General features: G+C 43.7%; 1 protein-coding gene and 1 pseudogene across 12 annotated transcripts in view; one reads left to right on the top strand and one right to left on the bottom strand.

The window, feature by feature from the left end:
- LOC130706585 (cyclin-Y-like protein 1) overlaps positions 1-24,196 on the top strand; it is an 86,572-nt gene that overhangs the window by 39,699 nt on the left and 22,677 nt on the right. For 9 of the 12 annotated variants that reach the window (XM_057539195.1, XM_057539192.1, XM_057539196.1 and 6 more), the window contains 3 exons: positions 3,089-3,255; positions 6,531-6,693; positions 8,246-8,754. The exons of the other annotated variants lie outside the window; for them this stretch is intronic. In XM_057539195.1, the coding sequence (XP_057395178.1) occupies positions 3,089-3,255; positions 6,531-6,693; positions 8,246-8,362 (447 nt within the window). In that variant the 3' untranslated portion in view covers positions 8,363-8,754. Of the gene's footprint in view, positions 1-3,088; positions 3,256-6,530; positions 6,694-8,245; positions 8,755-24,196 lie in introns of those variants that run through there. 12 annotated transcript variants of the gene reach the window in all.
- Positions 19,845-24,158, bottom strand: LOC130706584 (frizzled-5-like; annotated as a pseudogene).

The following is a 24,196-nucleotide window of genomic DNA, read 5'->3' as shown; positions in this document are numbered from 1 at the left end:
CAGCTGCGTGGTCTGCAGGGAAGGAATACTTAGGCCACTCACTGCCTGCTCCTATCAAGGCAGAATTTAGGACAGGAGGCTTGTCCTTTTGAAAAGAGACCCCTCAGTGGGTACTGGATCAGACACAGGCCTTTTCTTGGAGCTACAGGCCACTTGGAGTGCTTAGCACATGCTTGAGAGAGGCAGGAATGGTGCTTGCATATGGAGAGCTAGGAAATGCAGGAAGGAGAGTGTTTGGGTTGGAAGAGAGGCATTTCTTTGTAGACAAGTTAAGCTTGATGTACCTGCGAGACAGCAGAATGGCAGTGTCTAGTAATCATTTGAATATATGGGATTGGAGCATGAATCTGAGCTAGAGGGAGGGCATTAAGTGTAGCTGTTCAAATGCAGAGAAAGTATGTAAAATAAAAAGTGGGTAGAAGATAGATCTGTAGGGACTGTCAGCACTTAAGGGACAGATCCCCAGAGGAGTGGCTACAGTGGTAGGAAACCCAGCAGAGAACCCTAAGAGACACCAGGAGAGGTTCAAGAAGGAGAGTATGGTCCAAACGCTAAATGCTACCAAGAAGTTGCTCATGTCATAAATACCATGTCACTGAATACCTACTCTGTGTCACTTTTCTACATGTGGGGGGTGGAGGAGAGAACAAGTTGGATAAATAAAGTTCTTGCCTTTATGGAGCAAGTGTGGAAGACGTAAATTTTTTTTTTTTTTTTTTTTTATCGGAGTACAGTTGATTTACAGTGTTGTGCTAGTTTCAGGTGTATAGCAAAGTATAAGTGTTTTTTTTAATGAGTGTTTTTTAAAAGATGACTATTTCAAGTAGTGGTAAAAACCATGAAGAGAAAGCAAGGTAAAGGGATAAAGTGATTAGAGGGGCTTACTAGAAAGCTCAGGAAGAGCCTCTTTAAAGAGGTAATGTTTGAACCCAGGACGTGGCTGAACTGAGGAAGATCAGGTACGCTGGCATTACGGGCAGAGGGGACAAGTGCAAGGCTCTGAGACAGGAACTTGTCCTGTGTGTTCAAGGAAAAGCAAGGTGGCCATTGTGATCCGAGCGGGGAATGAGGGAAAGAGCATAGGTGATGAGGTCACGGAAGGACAAGGCCGTACCGCACAGGGCCTCGTAACTTGCAGGCCACGGGAAGAAGGTATTTGTTTGATGGGAAACCTCTGGCAGATCTGGAGCAGGTGCATAAAGTACTCTTAATTTAAGAGGCTCTCCTGGCTGCTTTGGGGAGAACAGACTGTAGTCTGTTGGGAGGCAGAGAAGTTAGGCAGTGGCAGCGATACAAGTCAGAAGTGACAGACAGAAAAGCGGTCAGGGTCCCAGTGAAGGTAGAGATAACAAGAAGTTCTAACAGATTGGAGCAGGATACACTCAAGTGCAGGTGTTTGGTCTCAGCGACTGGGCGTGTGGCAGTGCTCTTTCATTTATGAGGGGAAGGCCTGGGGAGTGGAGCTCTGGGACGAAGAGCTCTGGGTGGTTTGTGTGAAGGCACCGGTGACCACGGCAAGAGTAGTCTCTGTAGAGTGGTAGCAGCAGGAGGCTGACTGAAGTGGGTTAAGGAGAGGATGGGAGATGAGGAGCTGGCCTCAGCCCTGAGGACGCCGTCGAGGGGCAGTGGGGGACAGGCTGGGGACATGGAAGCATTCCCACTGGAGGAAGCCTCTGACAGAGAGGGAGAAGTTGTTCAAAAAGAGACTAACTGTGGGCACAGTGCTCTGCAGAAGTGAGGTGGGATCAACTTCATTCATAGGAGAGTTAGCTTCAGTGAAAAGAAAGAAATCTCGCTTCCTCCGAGACAGGAGGGCAAGTGGGATAAATGAATATCGGCACGTGTACCAAGTTTGCCAGTAGAAAGGTGAGAGGAAATTGAGAGATTGCCAGTGTCGTTTCAGTGCCTCTGATTAGTCCCATAAAGTAGAGAGTTGAACCTTGCGGGGAGAGTCGTTCTTAGGGTACTAGAGAGTGCTGAGTTCTTTGGGGAATGGGAGCCGAATTTCACTAAGAACATATAATCTCAATACCCGTGTTTGAAAACACAGTAGAGTTTGGAGGGCATGGGCGAATCTGAGCTGTCAATCTGATAACCCTTCAGAGAGTAAACAGACTCTTTAAAACTGGACATTTTTCTTTTTGTCAAATGGCATGTACACTCTTCTACAGAGGTAACAACAAATCACAGCTTCCCTCTCTAATCTTTGCTCAGCTGTTAACTCCACCCGGTTCTTTGTAGGGTAGACATTTGATACATGTAAAAGAAACCATGAAATCATCTCACAAACCGGCAGCTTTAGAGGAGCCCCAGGGATACAGACACAGGCAGGTCTTCCCACCTTAAAACCAAAAGAATTGACTAAGCTGCAGATTCTGTAAGACAGAAATGAATAATGAAATGATAATGGAGATGTGAAAAATGGGGGATATGAAAAGGACTACCCTTTGTATGCACGTGTGTTCCTTAAAAAGGCACTAAAATATGGGAATACTTGCCAGCTGTCAAGCCCCTTTGGACTGCCTGTCCTGCTGTGCCACGCAGCGGCCACTGGGAGGCTCTCTTGACCACCCGTTTTTATCTTCAAGTTCATGCCACAGAAGGACTGGTGACTCTGAAGAGAAGGTAAAGATGTGCTCAGGCTTAGCAGAATTTTACACACTCAAGCGTTATGTAAAACCGCCATGCAACCACCACCAGTCTTGTAGTTAACATTGCACGTGATAGGCACTCAAGCGTTTACTGACCAGTTGAAGTCGACACTGGGCTGTATGTGCTGCCCTTGACAAGTGGGAAGGTAATAACACAATGCGTGTCTTTAGAATGCCCTTTGCTGAGATGTCCTTTCATTCCTGTGACCAAAATTGGGTTGGAAATTCACACGGGCAGAGTAGAAATATCAGACTAACAGAAATATCTGACTTACAACTGTGACCTGGCCTCTGGCCTTGGCTTGGCTGAGCAAAGTCTTTGTAGAACCTAGGACTAAAAGGGTTGTCAAAAAGAGATGAAATCTCTCATTCCTAACAATTCTTATCACAGCACTTAAACTGAACTAAAATCAAAGATCAGTGCTCTACTTTTGCAGGTTTACTTAGAAAGGCTTTTAACTTATGCTGAGATCGACATTTGCCCCACTAACTGGAAAAGAATTGTTTTGGGAGCCATTCTTCTTGCCTCCAAGTTTTGGGACGATCAGGCTGTATGGAATGTGGACGACTGCCAGATCCTCAAGGACATTACAGTTGAGGACATGTGAGTTTGTAAGGTTACCGTGAACTTTCTAACCATTTTCCAATACCTCATTTGCTCTCATAAAGTTGACATTTTTAAGAAATGTTACATTTTAAGAAAGGTTACCTTGTGCAGAGAGCTGAAATAGACATAAAATTACAGACTTCTTTCTATCTAGTTGTAGTATAACAATTTGTATTTCCCCTCATTAATTGGTAGGTCTTGATGTGTTATTGTTGTAATATTCTGCTTGATAAATTGAAATTATTTTTCTGGTGGTTTTTGCCAAACATTTTACAAGCTCACTACCAGAACAACATGGTACAGTCAGTAACTTGACAGCTTTCTTAAAGCTGTCTACCAGGTCCAGTCCATTTTTAAGGGGCACATGCCTGGTCTTTGAAGCAAGTGGCCACTGTTAAGGTCTTAGGGCCTCTAGACTACTGACAGGTTCTAATTTCAACCTGAGTCACCCATTGTGTATTTGCTTTTGCTGGTCTTTTTCTCCTTTTGATCTGAGGTTCTGTTGTTACAGAAACTAGGATGTACAGGTAGCCACATATAAAGGTTTCAGATCCCTGTGTTCCTGTCTCCTCCCCTAAAGTCTGCTGAGTTAGGAAACACCTACCTCTCAGGTAGTCCGGGAAGCATCCCTGGGGCCTCACCCAGGGCACTCAGCAAACACAGCGGCACTTTGTGGGGCCTTGAGTTAACTAGGCAGGTTCTCCTCACGGATGGCACGCTCACCTGGGCATGAAACGCCAGGCTTCCAATCTGGCTCTGGTGAAGGGCCCCAAGGGTGGGAAGCAGGATGAGCCAGAGAGGTAATTCCAGCAGACTCTCGAAGTGCCCGCTTGACAGTGAACCTGTCTTTGTGGGTGGCATTCAGGAAAATGGGAAAGGACACCTCTTGATTATATTGGACAGCAGAGGCCGATCAAGATGGCAGGCAGGGGCAAGAGTTTGTTTTTGTTACCTTTGCCCCTTACTCTAGATAATTCACAATTACCAAAGTGCATATTTACAGCTGAAGCGAGGAAAGTTGTGACTAAGAGAAGGGACCAGTGACTGTCAGTAGCTGTCAAAGTGGCTTTTGGTGAAAATGCCCACTTTGGTGATCATGTAAACCAGGTGGTCATGGTGATATTGCTGGTAGCGATCTTAGCGAACAGTGTAACAGCAGATAATGAATTTGAAATGAATAGAAGTACTTTTGGAAGTTGCAGAAACTAAAGTGACGTTGACCAACACTATCATCAGTCTTTAAACTGGTCCCTTGAAGGAAGGAAAATTTGTAATCGTGAACACCATCCCTGCCATGATGGCAGCTGAAATTTTCCCAGAATCTGCAACTGAGCTGACTGGGGCTCTGGTTCCAGGTACAACATCCGAGAACATGCAGGGAAACGTGTGGGTGTTCACAGACATTGAGCCCAGGAGCATTGGCGGCACTGTCCAGCTATGAAGAAACTAATTCTAAACAACGCTTTTCTGTGTAGAACGGAGAATCACCAGGAGTTATGTTTATAATAGGCTGCTTTTGTTTATGATCTTTGGAAGTTGGAAAGCATTACAACAAAGTGTTTAATACACATTTGTTTCATCCCTCTGCTGTTGACTACTATTTGTAATGGTCTCATTTTGAGTCTGAATTGAAAAATTGCTGTCTATCAGCTTTTCCTTAAAACTTTCTAACATCTCTGTGTCTTGTTAAATATATATTTCCCTTCAAAAGAGTCAGTTAAACTGAGCAGCTGCTGTTCAGACAGTTTGCTGCGCCTGTAAGTGGTAGGCTCTTCAGCCACCTAGCCATTTAAGAACAGCAGAAAACACAGAAGATGCATATTCTGTAGGCATAATGCTTTTCTTCAGTGATTAAAGCTCTATTAATAGACATGTTAATCCTATGAAGTACTGTATTTCCACACAATTAAAATGTATTAGTGGAGAAAATATAAAAGGGATAGTGAAGTGCATTTATTCCTGTAGTAAATTAGGTCCTGATTAGCTGATTATCAAAACATTATCTGATTTACATTGCTATCGACTTCTGGCCGTATGAACAGGAAATGAATTTTGGAAGTAGGTTCAGTTAGGTTTAAAGTTCAACAAATGAGAAACCTCATTTCTGCTCATACTCTGCTCTCCATACAGGAGAACATGGAGCATTTGTTGATTTATCCAATGGATAAAATATTAACACTTTAAAACCAAGAAACCAAATGTATTGTAAAATAAGCCACTTGCATGTTTGTTTGGGTATTTATCATTTTTATATAATCAACTCTCTAAAGTGATTGCTGTGGAAAGTGGTAAGATTTACTCTAATTTTATATTTATTTACTTAAACATTTGGCAAGCAAATGGCTGGATATGGTCATATAGCAGAAGCCTGCTCCCAGCACTCTACTTTCCCACTTCATTGAATTCGTCCTCTGTGGGCGTGTGCAGTCTGTCCTGGCAAGGGGCGGTAGGTCTGAACATTCTGGGCTGCTCTCCTAACACCGGGGGAAACAACTGCTCTATCAGAGGTCGTATCGTAAAGTGGGTTTAGTCTAGCTGAGACATAATCTTACTGCCTTCCTAAGCTTAAAAAGTGCATCCTGTCCTGTCATGGTGACGACAACTCACCCTAGTAAGGTTTTAAGGTGAACAGAAACTTGCATTATGCCCTTTGACACAGCCCCATGCACGGGGTGGGGGTGGGGGGATTCCCTTTCCCATCGAATGTAGCTTATTTATTTATTTACTTGAGATGAATCCTTGTTGCCTCAAGAGTTTTCCCCCCTCAGAGATAATAGCAGTGGCTCTCGAGGGATCCCTTGGTTGCCGTGGTGATGTGCCCACGCCTTGTGTTGGCTCGTCTCCACCTCAGTGAGCCCCTTCCTGTCCTCAGCCCGGTGCAAGTGTCTGCAAGCTCTTCAGAGCTAATAAACGGCATCCATCATTCCTTTCATCTGATCACTATAGCGGGGCCTTGTGAGTGAGTGTGGAGCATGACTCGTACAGCTGCACTAATGGAACTCTGAAGAATGAGCCCCTGAGTCAGCAGCATGAGTGCATAAGAGGGCCATAACCTCTTCCCCCTTGTCCCAGACTCAAAGTGCTGGGACGCAGAAAGGACCACAAATAGCTGTACCTTGTTTGAACATTAGGGTATTAATCCAGCTGGGTAGCCATTATTTGTTTCAGAACAGTATTTAGAGCCATCCTAGTAGCTCAGAATGGTATTTTTGAAGATAGCCCATTTGACTGAAATTGTCCTGTGTTGGTTTTGTCTTCTCCTCCTCCCCCAGGAATGAGATGGAAAGGCACTGCCTGGAGCTACTTCATTTTAATATTAATGTTCCTTTCAGTGTGTATGCCAAATACTACTTTGACCTTCGCTCCTTAGCAGATGACAACAACCTGAATGTTCTATTCACTCCTCTTAGCAAAGAAAGAGCACAGAACTTAAAGGTAAGGCTGTGAAGTCACTAACTGGGGTTTTCTGTCAGCCACTGAAGCCACATCTGTAGTTAAATTATATTAAGCAGTGATTAGGAAAATGGAAAGCTGTTAACAGTTTGAAGAGCTTATTGACCCGTTGGCATCATATTTCCTGTGTCTTTTGTGGTTTATACAGGGATCCCACATTATAAAAAAAAAAATTGTCTCTTCTGTAACCATAATTCAGAATACTTTAAATCATATTTAATCTGTTCTTAATGGTTTTCCATTTGAACCTCTACACTTACATATAACCATACATGAATAATTTCTTAAAATTGTATCCCTAATCATATGTACCTACATAATCTACTTACCACTCTTAACTGTCTTTTTTTTTTTTTAATAATTGATGTTTTGGACTATTTCTACTGTCTTGATATTTTGAATAAATAAATAAATGTATTTATTTATTTATGGCTGCATTGGGTCTTCGCTGCTGCACGCGAGCTTTCTCTAGCTGCGGCGGGCAGGGGCTGCTCTTCATTGCGGTGCGCAGGCTTCTCATTGCAGTGGCTGCCCTTGTTGCAGAGCACGGGCTCTAGAGCGCAGGGTCAGTAGTTGTGGCGCACAGGCTTAGTTGCTCCTCGGCATGTGGGATCTTCCCGGACCAGGGCTCAAACCCGTGTCCCCTGCATTGGCAGGCGGATTCTTAACCACTGCGCCACCAGGGAATTCCCTCTTAACTGTTTTTTACTCAGCTTGCAGTTCGTGTGTGTGTGTGTGTGTGTGTGTGTGTGTGTGTGTGTATGTGTATCACAGTTCAGTCCCATGAGTTTATTAGACAAAGCATCCGTGGCTAACCTGAGAGACCTATACTTGGAAGGTATAATGTGGATTCAGATACTGGCTGTAGAAAGTACATGAGTTTTTAATATAAATGGTAACGTACATGGAACAAAGTAATACTTATGGCTTATGATTTTTGGTGGGTGTACAGCAAAATTCACAACTGAAATGAACACATTTAAAATGGATACTTTCTGTGGTACCTTGGTGGTACTTTAGAATAAGATGTTTTTCTACCATAATTTATGTGCAAGTGAAATAGCACCTTTCAGCGCTTGTCATTAGACCTCTCCTACCTTCAGCACATACCTACCTGATTAAAATTTTCTTAGAGTATGTAATAACTAATGAAAACTGAATAGAAGTTGAATAGCTGAGTAAACACTGATTTTGCCCAAGTGTATGTCCATTACGTTTAAGGATCACGTGTGTAGGTAACAGATGATATTGCTATTAGGAGCCTATCATTAGGAACCCAATTTTTAAGTAACTCTAAGTTATTAGGGCAAGTTACCCCTTGCCCCAGCAATCTAATCATAGCCCTTAAAGGTTATTACCTTAGGGAATTGTCAGTTAGTGTAGATATCAGCTATCCAAAGTAGCAGTAACTATGAACTATCTAAACGAATGTAGATGTGTGGCTTATCAATGATGCTTTTTTTGTTTTTTTAAGGTCCGAACATTTTTTTTTCCCCCTAATTATACCTATGTTCTACCTGATTGACTTTCCTAGGCCATTTCCAGATTGTGTGACGACGAATACAAAGACGTGTGTAGAGCTGCTATGAGAAGGTCTTTCAGCGCTGATCATTTCATTGGTATTCGGCGCTCCAATGCCATCCTCTCTTAAGGGAGAAGTGAGGGGTTGTAACATCATAAACCCCTCGAAACAAGGACTGGAGAAATAGCACCTCTCCTGCTCAGAAACCAGCAAAGTTAGTATTTTCACCTTAAAGAAAGACATTGAATTCAAGAGACTCATGGACAAGCGAAGATTATGCTCATAGGAAAGAACGGGACCTCGTCAATGTAACACGCTCTTCTGTCCTTTTTATTGTAAACAGAGTTACAAAAACCACTCCAAAGCTAAAAGCTCCCAATCCATGCACAGATATCTGCTCCCAATCGACACACAGATATCTGATAGCTGAGAACTATGTGAGGTTTTTTAATTAATAGCTTAAATTTTTAGACTTTAAAGACTTTAGACTTTAACTATATAAAGACTTTTAACTATTTAAAGACTTTAGACTTTAACTATATAAAGACTTTTAACTATTTAAAGACTTTAGACTTTAACTATATAAAGACTTTTAACTATTTAAAGACTTTAGACTTTAACTATATAACTTCTATGTTTTTCTTGCCTCACTGTCCCATACTGCTGCATATTCCTTTAGAATCAGTGCAGTATTACCATCAAAAAATGGGACTCCAAAAAAAAAACAAAAAAAAAACAAAAAAAAGAAAAAAACAAAAAAAAGAAAAAACAAAAAAAACAAAAAAAAGAAAAAACAAAAAAAACAAAAAAAAGAAAAAAACAAAAAAAAACAAAAAAAAGAAAAAAACAAAAAAAAGAAAAAAACAAAAAAAACAAAAAAAGAAAAAAAACAAAAAAAAGAAAAAAACAAAAAAAACAAAAAAAAGAAAAAAACAAAAAAAGAAAAAAAACAAAAAAAGAAAAAAACAAAAAAAACAAAAAAAACAAAAAAACAAAAAAAAGAAAAAAAGAAAAAAAACAAAAAAAAACAAAAAGAAAAAAAAAAACGAACAAAAGAAAAAAACAACGAAAACAAACAAACAAAAGAAACAAAAAAACAAAAAGAAAAAACAAAAAAAAAAACAAAAAGAAAAAAACAAAAAAAACGAACAAAAGAAAAAAACAGAAAAACGAACAAAAGAAAAAAACAAAGAAAAACGAAAACAAACAAAAAAACAAAAAAAAACAAAAAAAGAAAAAACAAAAAAAGAAAAAACAAAAAAAAAACAAAAAACGAACAAAAGAAAAAAACAAAGAAAAACGAAAACAAACAAAAAAAAACAAAAAAAACAAAAAAAGAAAAAACAAAAAAAGAAAAAAACAAAAAAACAAAAGAAAAAACAAAAAAAACAAAAAAAGAAAAAACAAAACAAAAAAAAGAAAAAAACAAAAAAAACAAACAAAAAAGAAACAAAAAAAGAAAAAACAAACAAAAACAAACAAACAAACAAACAAAAAACAAAAAAAACACACACAAAAAAAACATGGGACTCCTAACAACTCATAAAGCCAAACTTCGGAACAGACTGTTGTAGCATCGTTAGGTTTTGCAGGGTTCTTCCTCCCTACTATATCATTGAAGCTGCTAGTCATTATTGGCAATCAATTTAAACCAAAAAGCTGCTGAATAACACATGTCATCCAAATTCTTTGCAGGCAGTACTTATTAGCATATTAGCATGCTTGCGATCATAAACAGAGAAAGTAGGTTATTTCCTTCTATTGGGTCCATGCTGCATTTCTTGTTAACTATAATGGTGCTTCTGATTTTGTGATGATTTTCCTCTTTGTTCTATACTTGTATTAAAGGATATTTTCATAATTCCAGCCAACATGGTGGTCCAGTAATTAACAAGCCGGTGATGAAATAGAAGGTGTCCCAAAAGTCTTACAACAATTTTAAGCTTTAATATAGTGTGCTTGGATACTCCAGAACACTGTCGCAGAAGTATAAATGCTAGACTGGCAAAACATCACTTGAAACTTTAATCGAATTTCTTCTAAACTCATTTACTTTTGTACATTTTAAACATTAAGCTTTTATTTTTTAATTTTTTATTTTTTTAAATTAATGAATTTATTTAATGGCGTGTTGGGTCGTTTCTGTGTGAGGGCTTTCTCTAGTTGTGGCAAGCGGGGGCCACTCTTCATCGCGGTACGCGGGCCTCTCACTGTCGCAGGCTCTCTTGTTGGGGACACAGGTTCGAGCCCTGGCTTGGGAAGGCCCGTGAGCCACAATTACTGAGCCTGCGCGTCTGGAGCCTGTGCTCCGCAACAAGAGAGGCCGCGATAATGAGAGGCCCGCGCACCGCGATGAAGAATGGCCCCCACTTGCCACAACTAGAGAAAGCCCTCGCACAGAAACGAAGACCCAACACAGCCATAAATAAATAAATACATAAATTGTAAAAAATAAAAAATAAAACAATAAACGCTTAACGTTTAAAATTTACAAAACTAAATGAGTTTAGAAGAAATTCGATTAAACTTTCAAATGATGTTTTGTAAGTTTGTGGCATTTATACTTCTACAAGTATCAAAGCTTAAAATTGCACTAAGACTTGAGGGGATACCTCCCCTCCTCTTTTTAAAATAGTCCTTTGCAAGGCTGGGCTGCTTACCTGCTTGATCACCTAAGTTTCTTTTTTCTAGATTTGGTAAAGGAATTATGAACAACAGTGTTAATTCACATGTAATAAATTGAAAGGAACTGGACCCTAATAGTAGGGACAGGAGAGTAAGTGATACGAAACAGCTTTTCTATCCTGTGTGTTAACCTGGCTGTAGGTGTCTCACTTCAATTTCTATTTAAGAGGAAACATATAAACCTTAGGAACCCTTACCTCAGGCTTTAAAAGGCGGGAGGTCCAGTAATCAGTCTTTTTGGAGATTGGTAACGATGTCACCTAAACTTGAAATATTAAAAAAAAAAAAAAAGTGTTCTCAACTATGTGAAATCTTTCTCCTCCTACCTTCTCAGATGTAATCCTAGGAATTTTGCCTGTAAACAAAGCATTTCTGGGCCAGAAGTACTTTCTCTCTTTATAGCAAGGCTTCACATTCTACTGAGTGCTGCAGGTTCCATCATTTTTAAGGGACAGAGACATAAATGATAAATTATGGTATATAAAATACTACAATCTACCACCTCAAAAAATATTGTTTATGGAGTTTGGAGCTTGGAAATTCAAGTACTGATTGCAGTTTTATTTTGAAAAGAATGCTACAACTTATGTGGTTTTTCTGCCTCATGTTTATATTAAAAGAAAAGCTAATAAACTCTATTTTAATTCAAATATATGGCTACTGTGTTTGTAACACTTCTCACTATTCACATAACATTACAACTCTGCCTAACTCAAATGTTTTCAGTCAGCTCTGATAGTCGGGCCTTAAAGCATTTTCAAACTAACCATTCATAAGTTGTTTTGACCCCTGCCTTTAGTTAAGATGTAGACATTTATTTCTTCAGCTTACGCTCTTTTCAACCTGAAGATAATCTAGTACACTTAAAATCACTGGCTACAGTGCTCAGTGGCATAATGCATTAGATGGCATTTTTGAATTGTTTGTTATGGTGCCAAGATGGAAATGCACATTGAAAGATAAAAGTAGGTAAATACACAGAGAAAGGAATTACAGGAATACTGTAGAATCAGAACTTGTTGTGTGAGGGTTTCAAGCAATTGAACAGGGAAGAAAATGGAAGAACAGGAAGCAGTAGAATTGTGGTTGCTGTTAGGAGGGTGACTTTTACACAAGCCACGTCATTTGACGTTAACCTGCTACTTCACTGAACATTCAGGTGGAAATACACCAGATCGCTAAAGGTTCTTTTAGACCCTAGCCACTGCACTTGAGCAATATTCCATCAGTCCTGATAGTATTGCCGTAGTATTTCATCCACCTTAGTTACCTTCCTAAGGTCACATCTTTAACTTTGTTCTTGTGAAGTTGCTGATGAGGAGAAATGATCTGATTTAGTACAGAAGGGGAAAAAAATCTATCACAAGTCACTGTTTATATCAATAGTTTGCACCGCGTAGTAATATGCCAGTTACTAAGCAGAAATGCTGACCTATCTCGAGTGGTCGAAGGTTTAAATTTATTTATTTATTTATTTTGGCTGTGTTGGGTCTTCGTTTCTGTGCGAGGGCTTTCTCTAGTTGCGGCGAGCGGGGGCCACTCTTCATCACGGTGCGCGGGCCTCTCACTATCGCGGCCTCTCTTATTGCGGAGCACAGGCTCCAGACGCGCAGGCTCAGTAGTTGTGGCTCACGGGCTTAGTTGCTCCGCGGCATGTGGGATCTTCCCAGACCAGGGCTCGAACCCGTGTCCCCCTGCATTAGCAGGCAGATTCTCAACCACTGCGCCACCAGGGAAGCCCGGTCGAAGGTTTTAAAAAAAAAAAAAATTGGGGGTAGGAACATTGGGCATGACTGTAGCTTCAAGAACAAGTTGGTAGAATAAGGGGAATCGCTAAAAATTGCTTTTCCCCTTCAGCTTTAATTCTAGAGGCAATACAGCCATTTTAATAAATGGGAAATTGAGGCAACTTAAGGTAAAAATTTAAACATCACAAAGTAGGTTCTCCAACAAATATGGGGCATGGAAACTAGTTATTAATAGGGTGGCAACTATGGCATTTTTTTCCAGATTTTTATACCTAGGAAGGGTTTGTTCCCTAAAGTAGTAAGACTATAAAAGAATATCTGACTACCTGAACTCAAATTTTATTTTTTCGCTTTTTAAAAAAAATGATTTTTCTCTATTGGAATACTGACATCTGTGCAATTTTAACTCTGGTATACCGTGAACTGAACTTTATTCTTTACAAGGAAAAGACAAAAGTTTGAAATGTATGTTTGAACCAAATTAAATTGCCATTTTTGTATGTTAAGTTCATGTGGTTGACCCTAAGACAACTTCTTAGGGCCCAGTGTTTCTGGTTAAGAGAAATGTTTTCCACCCTGTATCAGAGTCCATCATGACCCTATTCTTTCACATTTACTCCTAATGTACCCTGTATGCCCATTATTGAAATTCAACAGCACTAAATCCTAGTTTTACAACAGGTCAAATTTCATTTCTTAGTTTTCCCATTCTATAAAATATACCATTCCTTGATTTTTGAAAAATGCTGAAGCCAGTATTTACTGGAAAACAATTCACTCTGTATTCAGGTTATGCAATGTTTTTGGAAATGTTTACCTATAGCGTGTAGGTTAGCTAAAATCTTTCATCACCCAAGACTTCTCTCTAACCCCATGTAAAATGACTACGACTGTTCCCTCACCCAGAAGCCGCATTCTTGAGTATAGAGCTATTTGGTAAAGCACTTGACAGCTGGTAGGGGCTCTCCCAGGGGTAAGTGCTAATTTCTATGCAGAATCTGTAGATTACACCCAGCATCTATCAAGTTAAGGATTAGATCACCTAAAATCTGAACTGTTAGCCACTCACCAGCCTGGCCAGCCTGACACCGTGCCAGCAAGAATACAAAAGATCTAGGAGCCCTTCAGAGACACCTGGTCCCTTGTACACAGGTGCAATCTGTTTGGCTTCTGAGGCAATTTCCACTAGTCCATTTTAAATGGGTTTGGCAGATGAGATAACAGGTACTTCATGTGAAAGAAATGTTATGAATACCAGTTTATGGTTTAGGATCTCTAACATGCAGAAAGAACCAGGAAAGTGAAGTAGTATAGAAATTAAGAGAAATCCAGAGTCAAATGAAAAGAGGTTAATGTTCTTTAAAAAAAAAAAAAAAAAGGAACAGGTTAGGTGATTACTTAACTACTATGAGGGCAGCTAAATAATTTGAATGTGATTAGAGAAAGTCAGTGACAGCCTCAGGACCTAAGGTCCTCAAGAATATGTCGATCTCTACTTCAAGACCTCAAATTACTCTGCTAGCTTTTTCTTACAACATCTATTCCTTCATCTTACCGTTCTCAATTCTACTGACCTTTACTTCTAGCTCCCCAGATGGTGGCCCTTGATCTCCTCACTGTGGGAACCGACTCTTCCAAACGCAGGGCATCAGTGTTTTGTCCACCTCCCACTGCCCTCTCTCAACAAGGTCATCTCAGCTTCACCCTTTGACTCTCTGCTCGTGTCCAATGTGGCAGTGCTTGATGTTGGTTACTACTGTGACCCATTTCTAAAACACTATCACCAGGTTCCAGGACATACAGGATTTATATGGCTCACGGGCTAACTGGCCCCTTGTAATCCCCTTTAATCAACTACTTGAGCCCTCCTGTGTTCCCACAAAGTAGTTGTTCCCAATTTGCTGCACTCACTCCCCTGATCTGCCCACAACCCTAGATGTATCTCCTCAGGCTAGGCAGCAACCCCACCTTCCAAATTCCAAAACTCATTTCATCTGGCATTAGGAATAGATGCCTCACTTCTTAAGGTAACCCCTCTCATCTAAGGGAGAGGATTCCATCCCAACTCTTCAAATCAAATTTCTATATCCAACACCCCCACCACCAGGATGGTGGTGAGGATGGGGCAATTTGACCTTCCTCAGCCCTTGACATGTCCTAGTGTTTCTCAAGATGTGGTCTCCAGACCACCTGCCTCTCATGGGCTGAAAGTCCCTGTAAGAAATGAAGCTTCTCTAAATGCAATGTGGAATCCTAGAACAGATAAAGAACATCAGTGGAAAATCTGGTGAAATCCAAATGAAGTCTGGAGTTAACAGTAGTGCGTTAATGTTGACTTCTTAGTTTAACAAATGTGCTATGATAATATGTTACTATTAAGGCAAAATGGATATATCTTTGCAACTTTTCTGTAAACCTAAAATAATTCTAAAAGTTTACTAAAACAGAACAAAAAGACCTAATTCTTGGATCCCAAATTAATCTCAATTCCTGGAGCTGAAGCCTGGGAATCTACATTTCTAATAGGAACCCCAAATGATTCTTATGCAGACACAAATTTGAAAACTAGTCTTTCAATTCCCTTTCCATTCCATGCCTGAATGGCTGCTTCCTCCTTGTTTTACTTACCTTAACCTGATTGAATCTTTTAGATCTTCTCAACCCTAAACTATAAGTACTATCATTATCCCCCTTTCACAGATGAGAAAGTACTAAGATGCAGTACACAAATGAAGTACTAAGAGCTTAAGTAATTTGTTCAGGATCAACAGCCCATGAATGATGGAGCTGGGAGTTGAATCCCTAATCAGTCTAGCTCCCAAATCTATGCACAGAACCATTCTACTTCCTCTCATTCTGTTGCACGTAAGAGCTCTGTAACTAAATCACGAAAAGAAGCATTATTACCTATTTCTCCAACTTCCTAAGTCCAGCAGTGCCCCCCTTTTCCACTGGGGGGAATGAACAACGAGAAAGCACTGGGAAGACGTGCCCACTAGAGACCTGTCCGGGTCAGGCACAGCGGCTCTTGCACCAGGATCCAGCTCAACTGCTGTATTTTCTGTTCTCCCAAATGCCCTAACATGTACCAATCTAATAATGCTCATAGTACTCACTTTGATGCTAACTTAACTATCTCAGGTTTACTAAGCATCGGTCCAGATTGTCAGGGAAGTGCCAACTCTAAATCAATTTACAGTTGGCCCTCCGTATCCACAGGTTCTGCATCAGTGGATTCAACCAACCATGGACTGAAAATATTTAGGGAAAAAAAGTTCAGAAAGTTACAGAAAGCAAAACTTGAATTTGCTGCACACCACCAACCATTTGCATTATATTTACAACTACTTACTTAGGATTTGTATTTGGTGTTATAAGTAATCTAGACATGACTTAAAGTATAAAGGAGGGTGCGGGGGAAGATGGGAGGAGTGTGCGTAGGTTATATGTAAATACTGCACCGTTTTATATAAGGGACTTGAGCATCCATGGATTTTGGTATGGGGTGGCACGGGGGGGGAGGGAGACGACTGGAACCAATTACCCACAAATACAGAGGGAGAACCATATATCCTCTTATCTTATCTGGGTTCCCTGACTTGTATTTAGACCTTAATACAAAGTTGTGGACCTAACTGCTGAATGATGAAGTTTTGGGAGTTTCTGACTGCAAACCAGACACACACAACAACAGCAGCACTTCTATCCAAATTGCTTCAGTACAGAGTATAGATGGAGGGTTGATAAAATAGAACACAATCTCAGGTAATGTCTCTGTTCTTATGTGTATTTTCCTTCATTTCTTCAAGTGAATCATGAAACAATCACAGGATCAGCAGGAGAAACCTATGAAGTATATTCAGGTAAAACATGTTTTCATTAGTTCTCCTTCTGGTGATTGGAATTTCTTTGATTTTATTATCCATAAAAACGTTGCCACTTATATTCAAAGTACATCCGAGAAATCTGATCATGAAGTTAGAATGCACATACCTCCTTCAGATACTCTTAGAAAACAGTGTCTCTCCATGAAAGCATGAGAAAAATACTTGTACAGCATCTTATTTGCTTTACCATTGCTTTAATGCACTTTAAAATTTATCTACATTAATTGGGAACAAAGAAACAAAAATAGACATTTCTTTGTTTTTCATAAATAACTACTCTCCATATTTGATAAAAATCTCAAAGCATTATTTTAACTTCCCACAAATATAATACATACAATTTTTTTTTTTTCTGAAATAATAAGGTCAGCAAATTAAGTATCTTGACACTAATATAACCACATACAACTGCTATTCTACTGACTTCCAGGAACAAAACAAAAACAGAAAACTTCTTATCAAGATGCTCTGGGTTTCCTTTTGCTAGTGTTAGGGATCTGGAATTATAATCACCTGCCAGTAATAATTTTATAGATTCTAGTTGATTGTCTACAAATAAAATATCGCTGGCTCTGCTTTGTGAGTTCTGGATTTGACATGACACTGACAATACCGCATGGGACAGGCACTATACACACATGGAAATCAGAAAAAGTACTGAATGCCCTGGACTCGAACTACTGACTCAGTATGTGCCTCACTTGGCTCAGTAATAAATTCACCTGCACCAAACCCGTATCAAAAGTCACTACATCTCTCATATATATAATATATATTATTTATATACACACCCACGACACATACACACTATACATACAGTTTGTAACAACATGAAGTAATATTGTCTTCAAATGATGTACCACAGACTGAAATAAATCCTGTAATTGTCATCAAGCTGCTAGAAGCTTTTGAGAGTTCTGAGCCAGGTTACTTAGTTACTTTCATCCTGCCTACCCTTCATTCACCCTGCTTTAATGTCTTGGTAGCTTTTTCTTTCAAAACCACCCTCCTCAACCCAGGCGTATTTCTTTCCCAGGATCACTTGATTGGACTTTGGAGGCAAGAAAGGGCATGCAGGGGGAGCAGGAAATCCTCAGCCACTGTACCTCACACCTGCCTAGATTTGTGATGTTCTCTGTCCTGTTGGCCACATTCGGTGTTAGAAAGCAGTTATTCAAAGCTTTGTCCCTCCTACCCCCCTTGGTCTTTCTGTAGAGCACAAAAGTGAAAGAAGCCTCTTTAGCAGGGGTAGCAGTTCATTAAAATATACAACTACATTTCCTAGCTCTGGGGTTCCCATTCTGTACTTGAGACTGCAGGTCACGGATGCTGTTATTAAGGTGCGGTGTGGGATCCATGAGGTTTTCTCCTGGCAGCCGCTGTCAGGATTAGTGCAGCCCTAGCCCAGGAGGAAACGGCCTAATGAATACCAACTTGGAAACAGTGGTGTCAGCACGTTATTTAAGCTTGTACATTGCTCACAATTACACACAACACACACACAGGCTTATCTCTGGAAACGACTACGAGAAAACATGACAAAGGTTTGCAAGGATAAACCAATAAGGCACCAAGAATACTTATTTTCAGCCAATTTAGACAACTTCAAAGTGTGAGGTTAATAATAGAAATTAAAATGACTTCCTAAGTCTTATCAACTGATTTACTGAGAGGTTACATATTAGTTCCTTCTAAATCTTTACCCCCTAATCTGTGATGGGAGACGTTGCTTACAAGTGAACCACGAAAGGGACAGCCCAAAAGCTGTACATGTGAAACTAAACTGGGCCTTAAATCCTCACTAAAATCACAGAGCTGGCTGTGAAGAAGCTGCTAAACCACCCCACAACGTTCCATTTTATAATTGTTTTCACGAGTATGGATTGTTTGCCTAATAAAAATAAAAATCAGAAGAAAACAGCATATGAGATGGAAATAGGGGGCGACCATAAATAGATGGGCTTCTCTGCCCTGGGTAGCGGGAGGGGTGGCTGAGGTAAGACTTGAGGGAAGCAGGTGGGCTTCATCTTTGAGGGAAGGGAGGGGGAGAGCAGCGGTGAGAACAGAGGCTGAAAACACAGGCAGCTCTGAGAGTTGGCCTGGACCTAGACCTCCAAATGCATTGCCTCTCCTTGGCTTAGTATCCTTTGTCTTAACTGTCTTTTTTTTTTTTCTTTTTTTAAAGTAAATTGGTTGTTCTTTTTAGGTTTGGTATGTTGCCAAAATGAAAAATAGTTGTTTTAACAGGAAGAATTAAATCACTTCAACCACATCATCCCACAACTTTTAGATACATTCTGCATCATCTTTACACTCCTCCACAAAAAAAAAAAAAAAAAAAAAAAAAAAAGGAAGAGGAAAAACCCAAATTAGGCACAATGACCTAAGGCAGCAGAATAATCTATGTACTTTCTGGGAAGACATGTTAACTGAGGGAAGAGGTCAAGGTGATCAGAAAAGTTCCTCATTTGAAAAACAAGAGAGGAACTGGCCCTCAGGCAGGGGATCTATTTCAAGGTTCTAAGAAGCTTCTGAACAAGTAGAGAATTAGATGTGCAAAAAGTTCTGTAGCTCTGTGTACAAGGTTTTGTCGAATATACTGAAATTTTGATTCAGAGGATGAGTGTGTAAGAGCAGTGCATTTTTATAAACGTGAATAGCTTTTGAAAGTCCATGAAAACTATAACACCAGGCTTCTTTCCACCAGCAAAGTGCTTAAATACACTATGGAAACTATACACTTGTTTACTTAATATCCATAATGTAAAAACTGACCTGGGCTTAAATCTGACTTTTCCAACTTTGGTATAAATGAAGCGCAAATCCCTACACTTGTTGTTTTTCTAGGGAGACATCCTCAAATTTTAATTGTTTTTGCCATTTTAGCTTCTTAAATTTAGTCCCCACTCAGTCCTGGTCACTGGTATTCTGCTGGCCAATGCACTGTCACCCCCTTCCCCAGTAATGGCCTCACACTCTTCTTGAATGAATGGTTAAATAGATTAGGAAAGCAAACAGAATTTTTAACAGTAAAGTATGTATGCGTGGTGTGTGTACGTGTGTATTCATCAATACATAGGCTTTCATATATAAATGAGGGAATGGTTCAACAGATTAGAAAAGCAAACAGAATTCTCTAACAGTAAAGTGTGTGCTCATCACTATATAGGCTTTCTCAGAAGAGGAGGAAGAGAAAAATATATTGAGGTGGTGGTGGGGGGGAAACAGCTTTCCTTTTGCTACACTGATCCATGTTTTAAAAGCTTATGCAAGGGTGTTATGGGTCTCATTTGTTTTCAGAGGCCGCAGGGAGCAGTGTCTCGACGCTTTTGGAATATCTGGCTGTAATCTAGTCCAAAGTCCAGGGACACTTATTTTCCCCCATCGCTGCCAGTGTTTGTTCACAGGTAGCCAGCCTCCCTCCCCCCCGGGTCAAGCACCTCCTTCAAGGGTGGGTGTGGTTTCTAATCACAGCTCTCCAGGAGAGGAGGAATAAGAAAAGCAAAAAGACTGTTTAACATGATAAAGGAGGTGGGTTGGGGGTGGAGCAGATAAGAGAGGTGTTGGAAATTTACTTAATTACAGGAGGTATATCCATTTTAGTCCTTAAATGTAAAAAGGAGCCCTCTTCAGCACTATCGCTAAGTCCTTCCAGAAGAAGGAAGTGGGTTTATTTTTACCAAAATGTTAACACAAGTTTAAAAAAGTGGGATCACCGAAGCCTATTAAGAACCACCCACTCCTCCGGCACAAAGCTGCCATCTTAACAGTCTAGAATTCAAGTTCAACCAATCACCATCCCTTAGGTTCGCACTCTTCCAAATATTTATTCCGGACACTGCAATGCTACCTCTAACTTATTCAAGCAAAGCTGGCACTGTTAAGAATGAGAATGATTACAAGTACTACAGAGAAGAAACCGAAGCTTGCTAAACGAAGCTAGGACGGACACATTAGAATCTCTAAACATTGCCTAACCTTGTCACTTTCCGGAGGCCCTAACCACATTATGCTCCCCTGCTCCTTGGTGTGACTTAGGGTGTCCCCTAACTTAGGAACTATAAACAGGGACAAGCAGCTCACCTTAAAGCATCTTGGACACTTTAAGCAGTGGAAGGAGAAACAACCTGGAAAAGCACACGGAACAACTTCCCAGTCACAGCAACTTTCACTGTTCACATTATGTTTAAAGACACAAGTATAGGAAATATATTTTCCCAATTTAGACCACACAGTTCAAAGACACCTGAACCAAGTGGAACTTCATTATAATGCCAACTTTAGGATTGTAAAGCCCCCAAAGCAAAGGTAAATTTTGTTGCCAAAATGCAACAAAGTTAAAAATTAAGAAAACTACATATAAATTAAAAACAGGGTTCCTCTTGAAAAGGCAGTAAGATAGAACAGACGTGAGCTGAGCCCCTTTGAGAAGTCCTGGGACAGGTACTCGCCTTGAAACGGTCCCTTTCCCCTCTCTCCAAGTTGCCCCGGGAGGGGGCATCAGCACCAAGAAGGTAAACGGAAGTGACCTTGGCAAAGCTACCAAACAAAACAACCTCCCTCCCTCAACTCCCGGCCCCGGTCCCGGTCCCTCGGCCTCGGCCTCCTCCTACACGTGCGACAAGGACACCTGCTTGTGGTAGGCGGCGGCGGCGGCGGCGGGGCCCGGCGGCGCGGTCCTGCCCGTGAGCGCTGCGCTCGCCTCGGCGTAGTCCCCGGCGGCCGTGGCGCCGCCGCTCTTGTGGCCCCGCCGCGGGCGGCAGCAGCAGCGGCTGGTGAAGCGCCGCCACGACTCCACAGTCTTGCCGGACCAAATCCAAACGCCCGACGTGATGCCCACCACAAGGCACATGAAGTACTTGAGCATGAGCACCCAGTACTCGGGCTTGGCACGCGGCTGGCCGGAGTCCGGGCCGGGGCACGCGCAGGTGAGCGCAGCCTCCCAGCTCTCGTGATAGTGCTGTTCGTACAGGTAGCCGGCCACCACGATGCTGGCTGGCACAGTGTAGAGCAGCGTGAAGATGCCGATGCGGATCATGAGCTTCTCCAGCTTGTCCGTCTTGGTGCCGCCCTCCTTGATGACGCTGCGAATGCGGAAGAGCGACACGAAGCCCGCCAGGAGGAAGAGCGTGCCCACCAGCAGGTAGAGCACCACCGGGCCCAGCACGAAGCTGCGCAGCGAGTTCAGGTTCTGGTTCCCCACGTAGCAGATGCCGGCCACCGGGTCCCCGTCCACGGAGCTCAGTGCCAGCGCAGTGATGGACTTGACACTGGGGATGAGCCACGCGGCCAGGTGGAAGTACTGCGCATAGCCCACAATGGCCTCGTTGCCCCACTTCATGCCAGCCGCCAAGAACCAGGTGAGTGACAGGATGACCCACCAGATGGAGCTGGCCATGCCAAAGAAGTAGACCAAGCAGGAAGACGACAGTGCACAGCGCAGGGCCCGTTGTCTCGTAGTGGATGTGGCTGTGCTCGCGGCTGCAGGCGACGCTGGCATGGCCCACGACCAGGCGCACCAGGAAGCCCAGAGACACGCACAGGTAGCAGGCTGACAGGAAGATGATGGGGCGCTCAGGGTAGCGGAAGCGTTCCATGTCTATTAAGAAGGTGGCCACCGTGGTGGAGGTGGAGATGAAGCACAGTACAGACAACAGGCCGATCCAGAAGGTGGCGAACGTGCGCTCGTCGGGGCTGAAGGACGGCTGGTAGCAGGGCACCGCGCAGTTGGGTACCTGGCCCGTCCTCACCTTGTTGTAAAGCGGGTGCGACTCCTTGAGAATGGGCACGAAGGGCTCGCGGCACTTGCACACCGACGGGCCCCCGGCGGCGCAGTCGCTCCCCGAGGCCGGCGACCCCGGCAGGCCTGAGAGGGTGGGCTTGGCCGGGAAGGGCCTGGGGGGCGCCGTGGTGGCCTCGCTGCGGTTGTAATCCATGCACAGGACCTCGGCGTCGCGGCCCAGCACCGGGAGGCGGTCGCAGCTCATGCGATCCGGCCAGGCAAAGCCATACTGGCGCAGGAGCGGCGAGCAGCCGGCCTTGGCGCGCTCGCACACCAAGCGGCAGGGCGGCAGCGGCTTGTGGTAGTCGGGCAGGCAGATGGGCGTGTACATGGAGCACAGGAAGAAACGCAGGTCCGGCGAGCAGTGGATCTCCACCAGCGGCCAGAACTGGTGCACCTCCAGACCCGCCTCGTCCTGCGTGTCGTGGTTGAACTGGTTGGGCATGTGCGTCAGGTTGTAGCCGATGCCGCGGCACATGGCACTGTGATTTCCTGGCACACCGGGGCCTTGGAGGCGGCCGCCGCCCGGCCCGCCAGCTGCGCTAGGAGCAGCAGCAGCAGCGAAGGCGGCGCGGACGGGTCAGGCCGAGCCATAGCCCCCTCCCTCCCCTCGTCTCCCGCAGCCCGCGCGGGGCCAGCTCAGGCAGGGGAAACCGGGATCCGGGCTTCCCTCTCCGCCGACTTGTGTGGCGCCGGGACTGGCAACCTGTTGGTTTCTTTTTCTTCTAAAGAAATCCGTCCAAAGATAAACTGTTGCGGGAGGGCACTGCCTCCGCAGGGAGCGCTCAGCTCTTCGCTGGATAGGGCTGGGGAGGGACGGTTAGGGCTCCGATTCCAAGGAAAGGACTCTTTAAAAAAGAAGGTGGGGGAGAAGAATTGCAACCACTCCCAATTAGAGGGGCGTCAAGGGCACAATCCCCGCAAGCGGTCTCCAAAACTCTAAGTTAACCTCTCTCCCTCCCCTCCCCTCCACCTCCAGGAACCAAACTACAGACTCCCCGCCCCTCACCCCGCCTCCCTTCTCGCAGGGCCTGCCAGCCTGCACCCCAAGGTCAGAGCGCTCAGCCCCCCGGAAAAGGGCAGAGGACCGGGAAAAGAACGGGGAGAAGGGGAAGGCGCGGGCTCTCACCTCTGAGGATCCTGAGAGAAGCAGATAGTCCGTAGGCAGCCTGGGCCCTCCGTCTCTGGGACACTTCGCTCAGAAACGCGACTCAGAGACAGGCTGGCATCGGGAAAGTTTGGCGATAGGCTGGGTACCCGAGGAGGCAGCACATGGCAGCAGGTGGGGGCGTCTCAGAGAGGGGGTCGCCCCCTGAACGAGGTCGCCGCAGACCGGTCATTCGCCCTCACCTCCTCCGGGGCCCCCCGCATGATCCGGGCGGGGCAGGACGGGGGGCAGGCCGTGCGTTCCACCAGGGTCCGGGAGCCGGACGGAGGGCGAGCGCGCCTGGCAGCACCTGGGCAAGAGGAAGGCGGTGTGCGGCGACCGGGGGATCCCGCCGCCTCACAGCACGGCGAGCAGCCAGCGCTGGCCCCGCCGGGACTGCATGGTGCGCGCCCGCCGCCGCGTCCCGCCCGCCGCTCTTCTCCTCCCCTGCAGGGGGATCCGCGCTCCAGCGGACTCCTGGGGGCGGTGGCGGTTCTCCCGGGACGCGCCGGGCTCCGCTCCTCCCCCGCGCTCTAGCACCCTTTGGCCCACCTCCGGCGGGTATTGAACTGCGCGCGGCGGCGGCGGCGGCGGCGGCGGCGCTGGCCGCAGTGGAGTCACGGCCTCGGGCTGACTGGCCTCTCCCGCCCAGCCTGGGTCACCTGCTTCTAATGCCCGCCGGGAGGCTCCGCCCCGGCCCCGCCCCTTCGCGCT

Source organism: Balaenoptera acutorostrata (assembly GCF_949987535.1).
Source record: "Balaenoptera acutorostrata chromosome 3 unlocalized genomic scaffold, mBalAcu1.1 SUPER_3_unloc_1, whole genome shotgun sequence".
Classification (NCBI taxonomy): Eukaryota; Metazoa; Chordata; class Mammalia; order Artiodactyla; family Balaenopteridae; genus Balaenoptera; species Balaenoptera acutorostrata.
The sequence above is the reverse complement of the archived record's forward strand: the minus strand, read 5'-3'. Positions and strand labels throughout refer to the sequence as shown.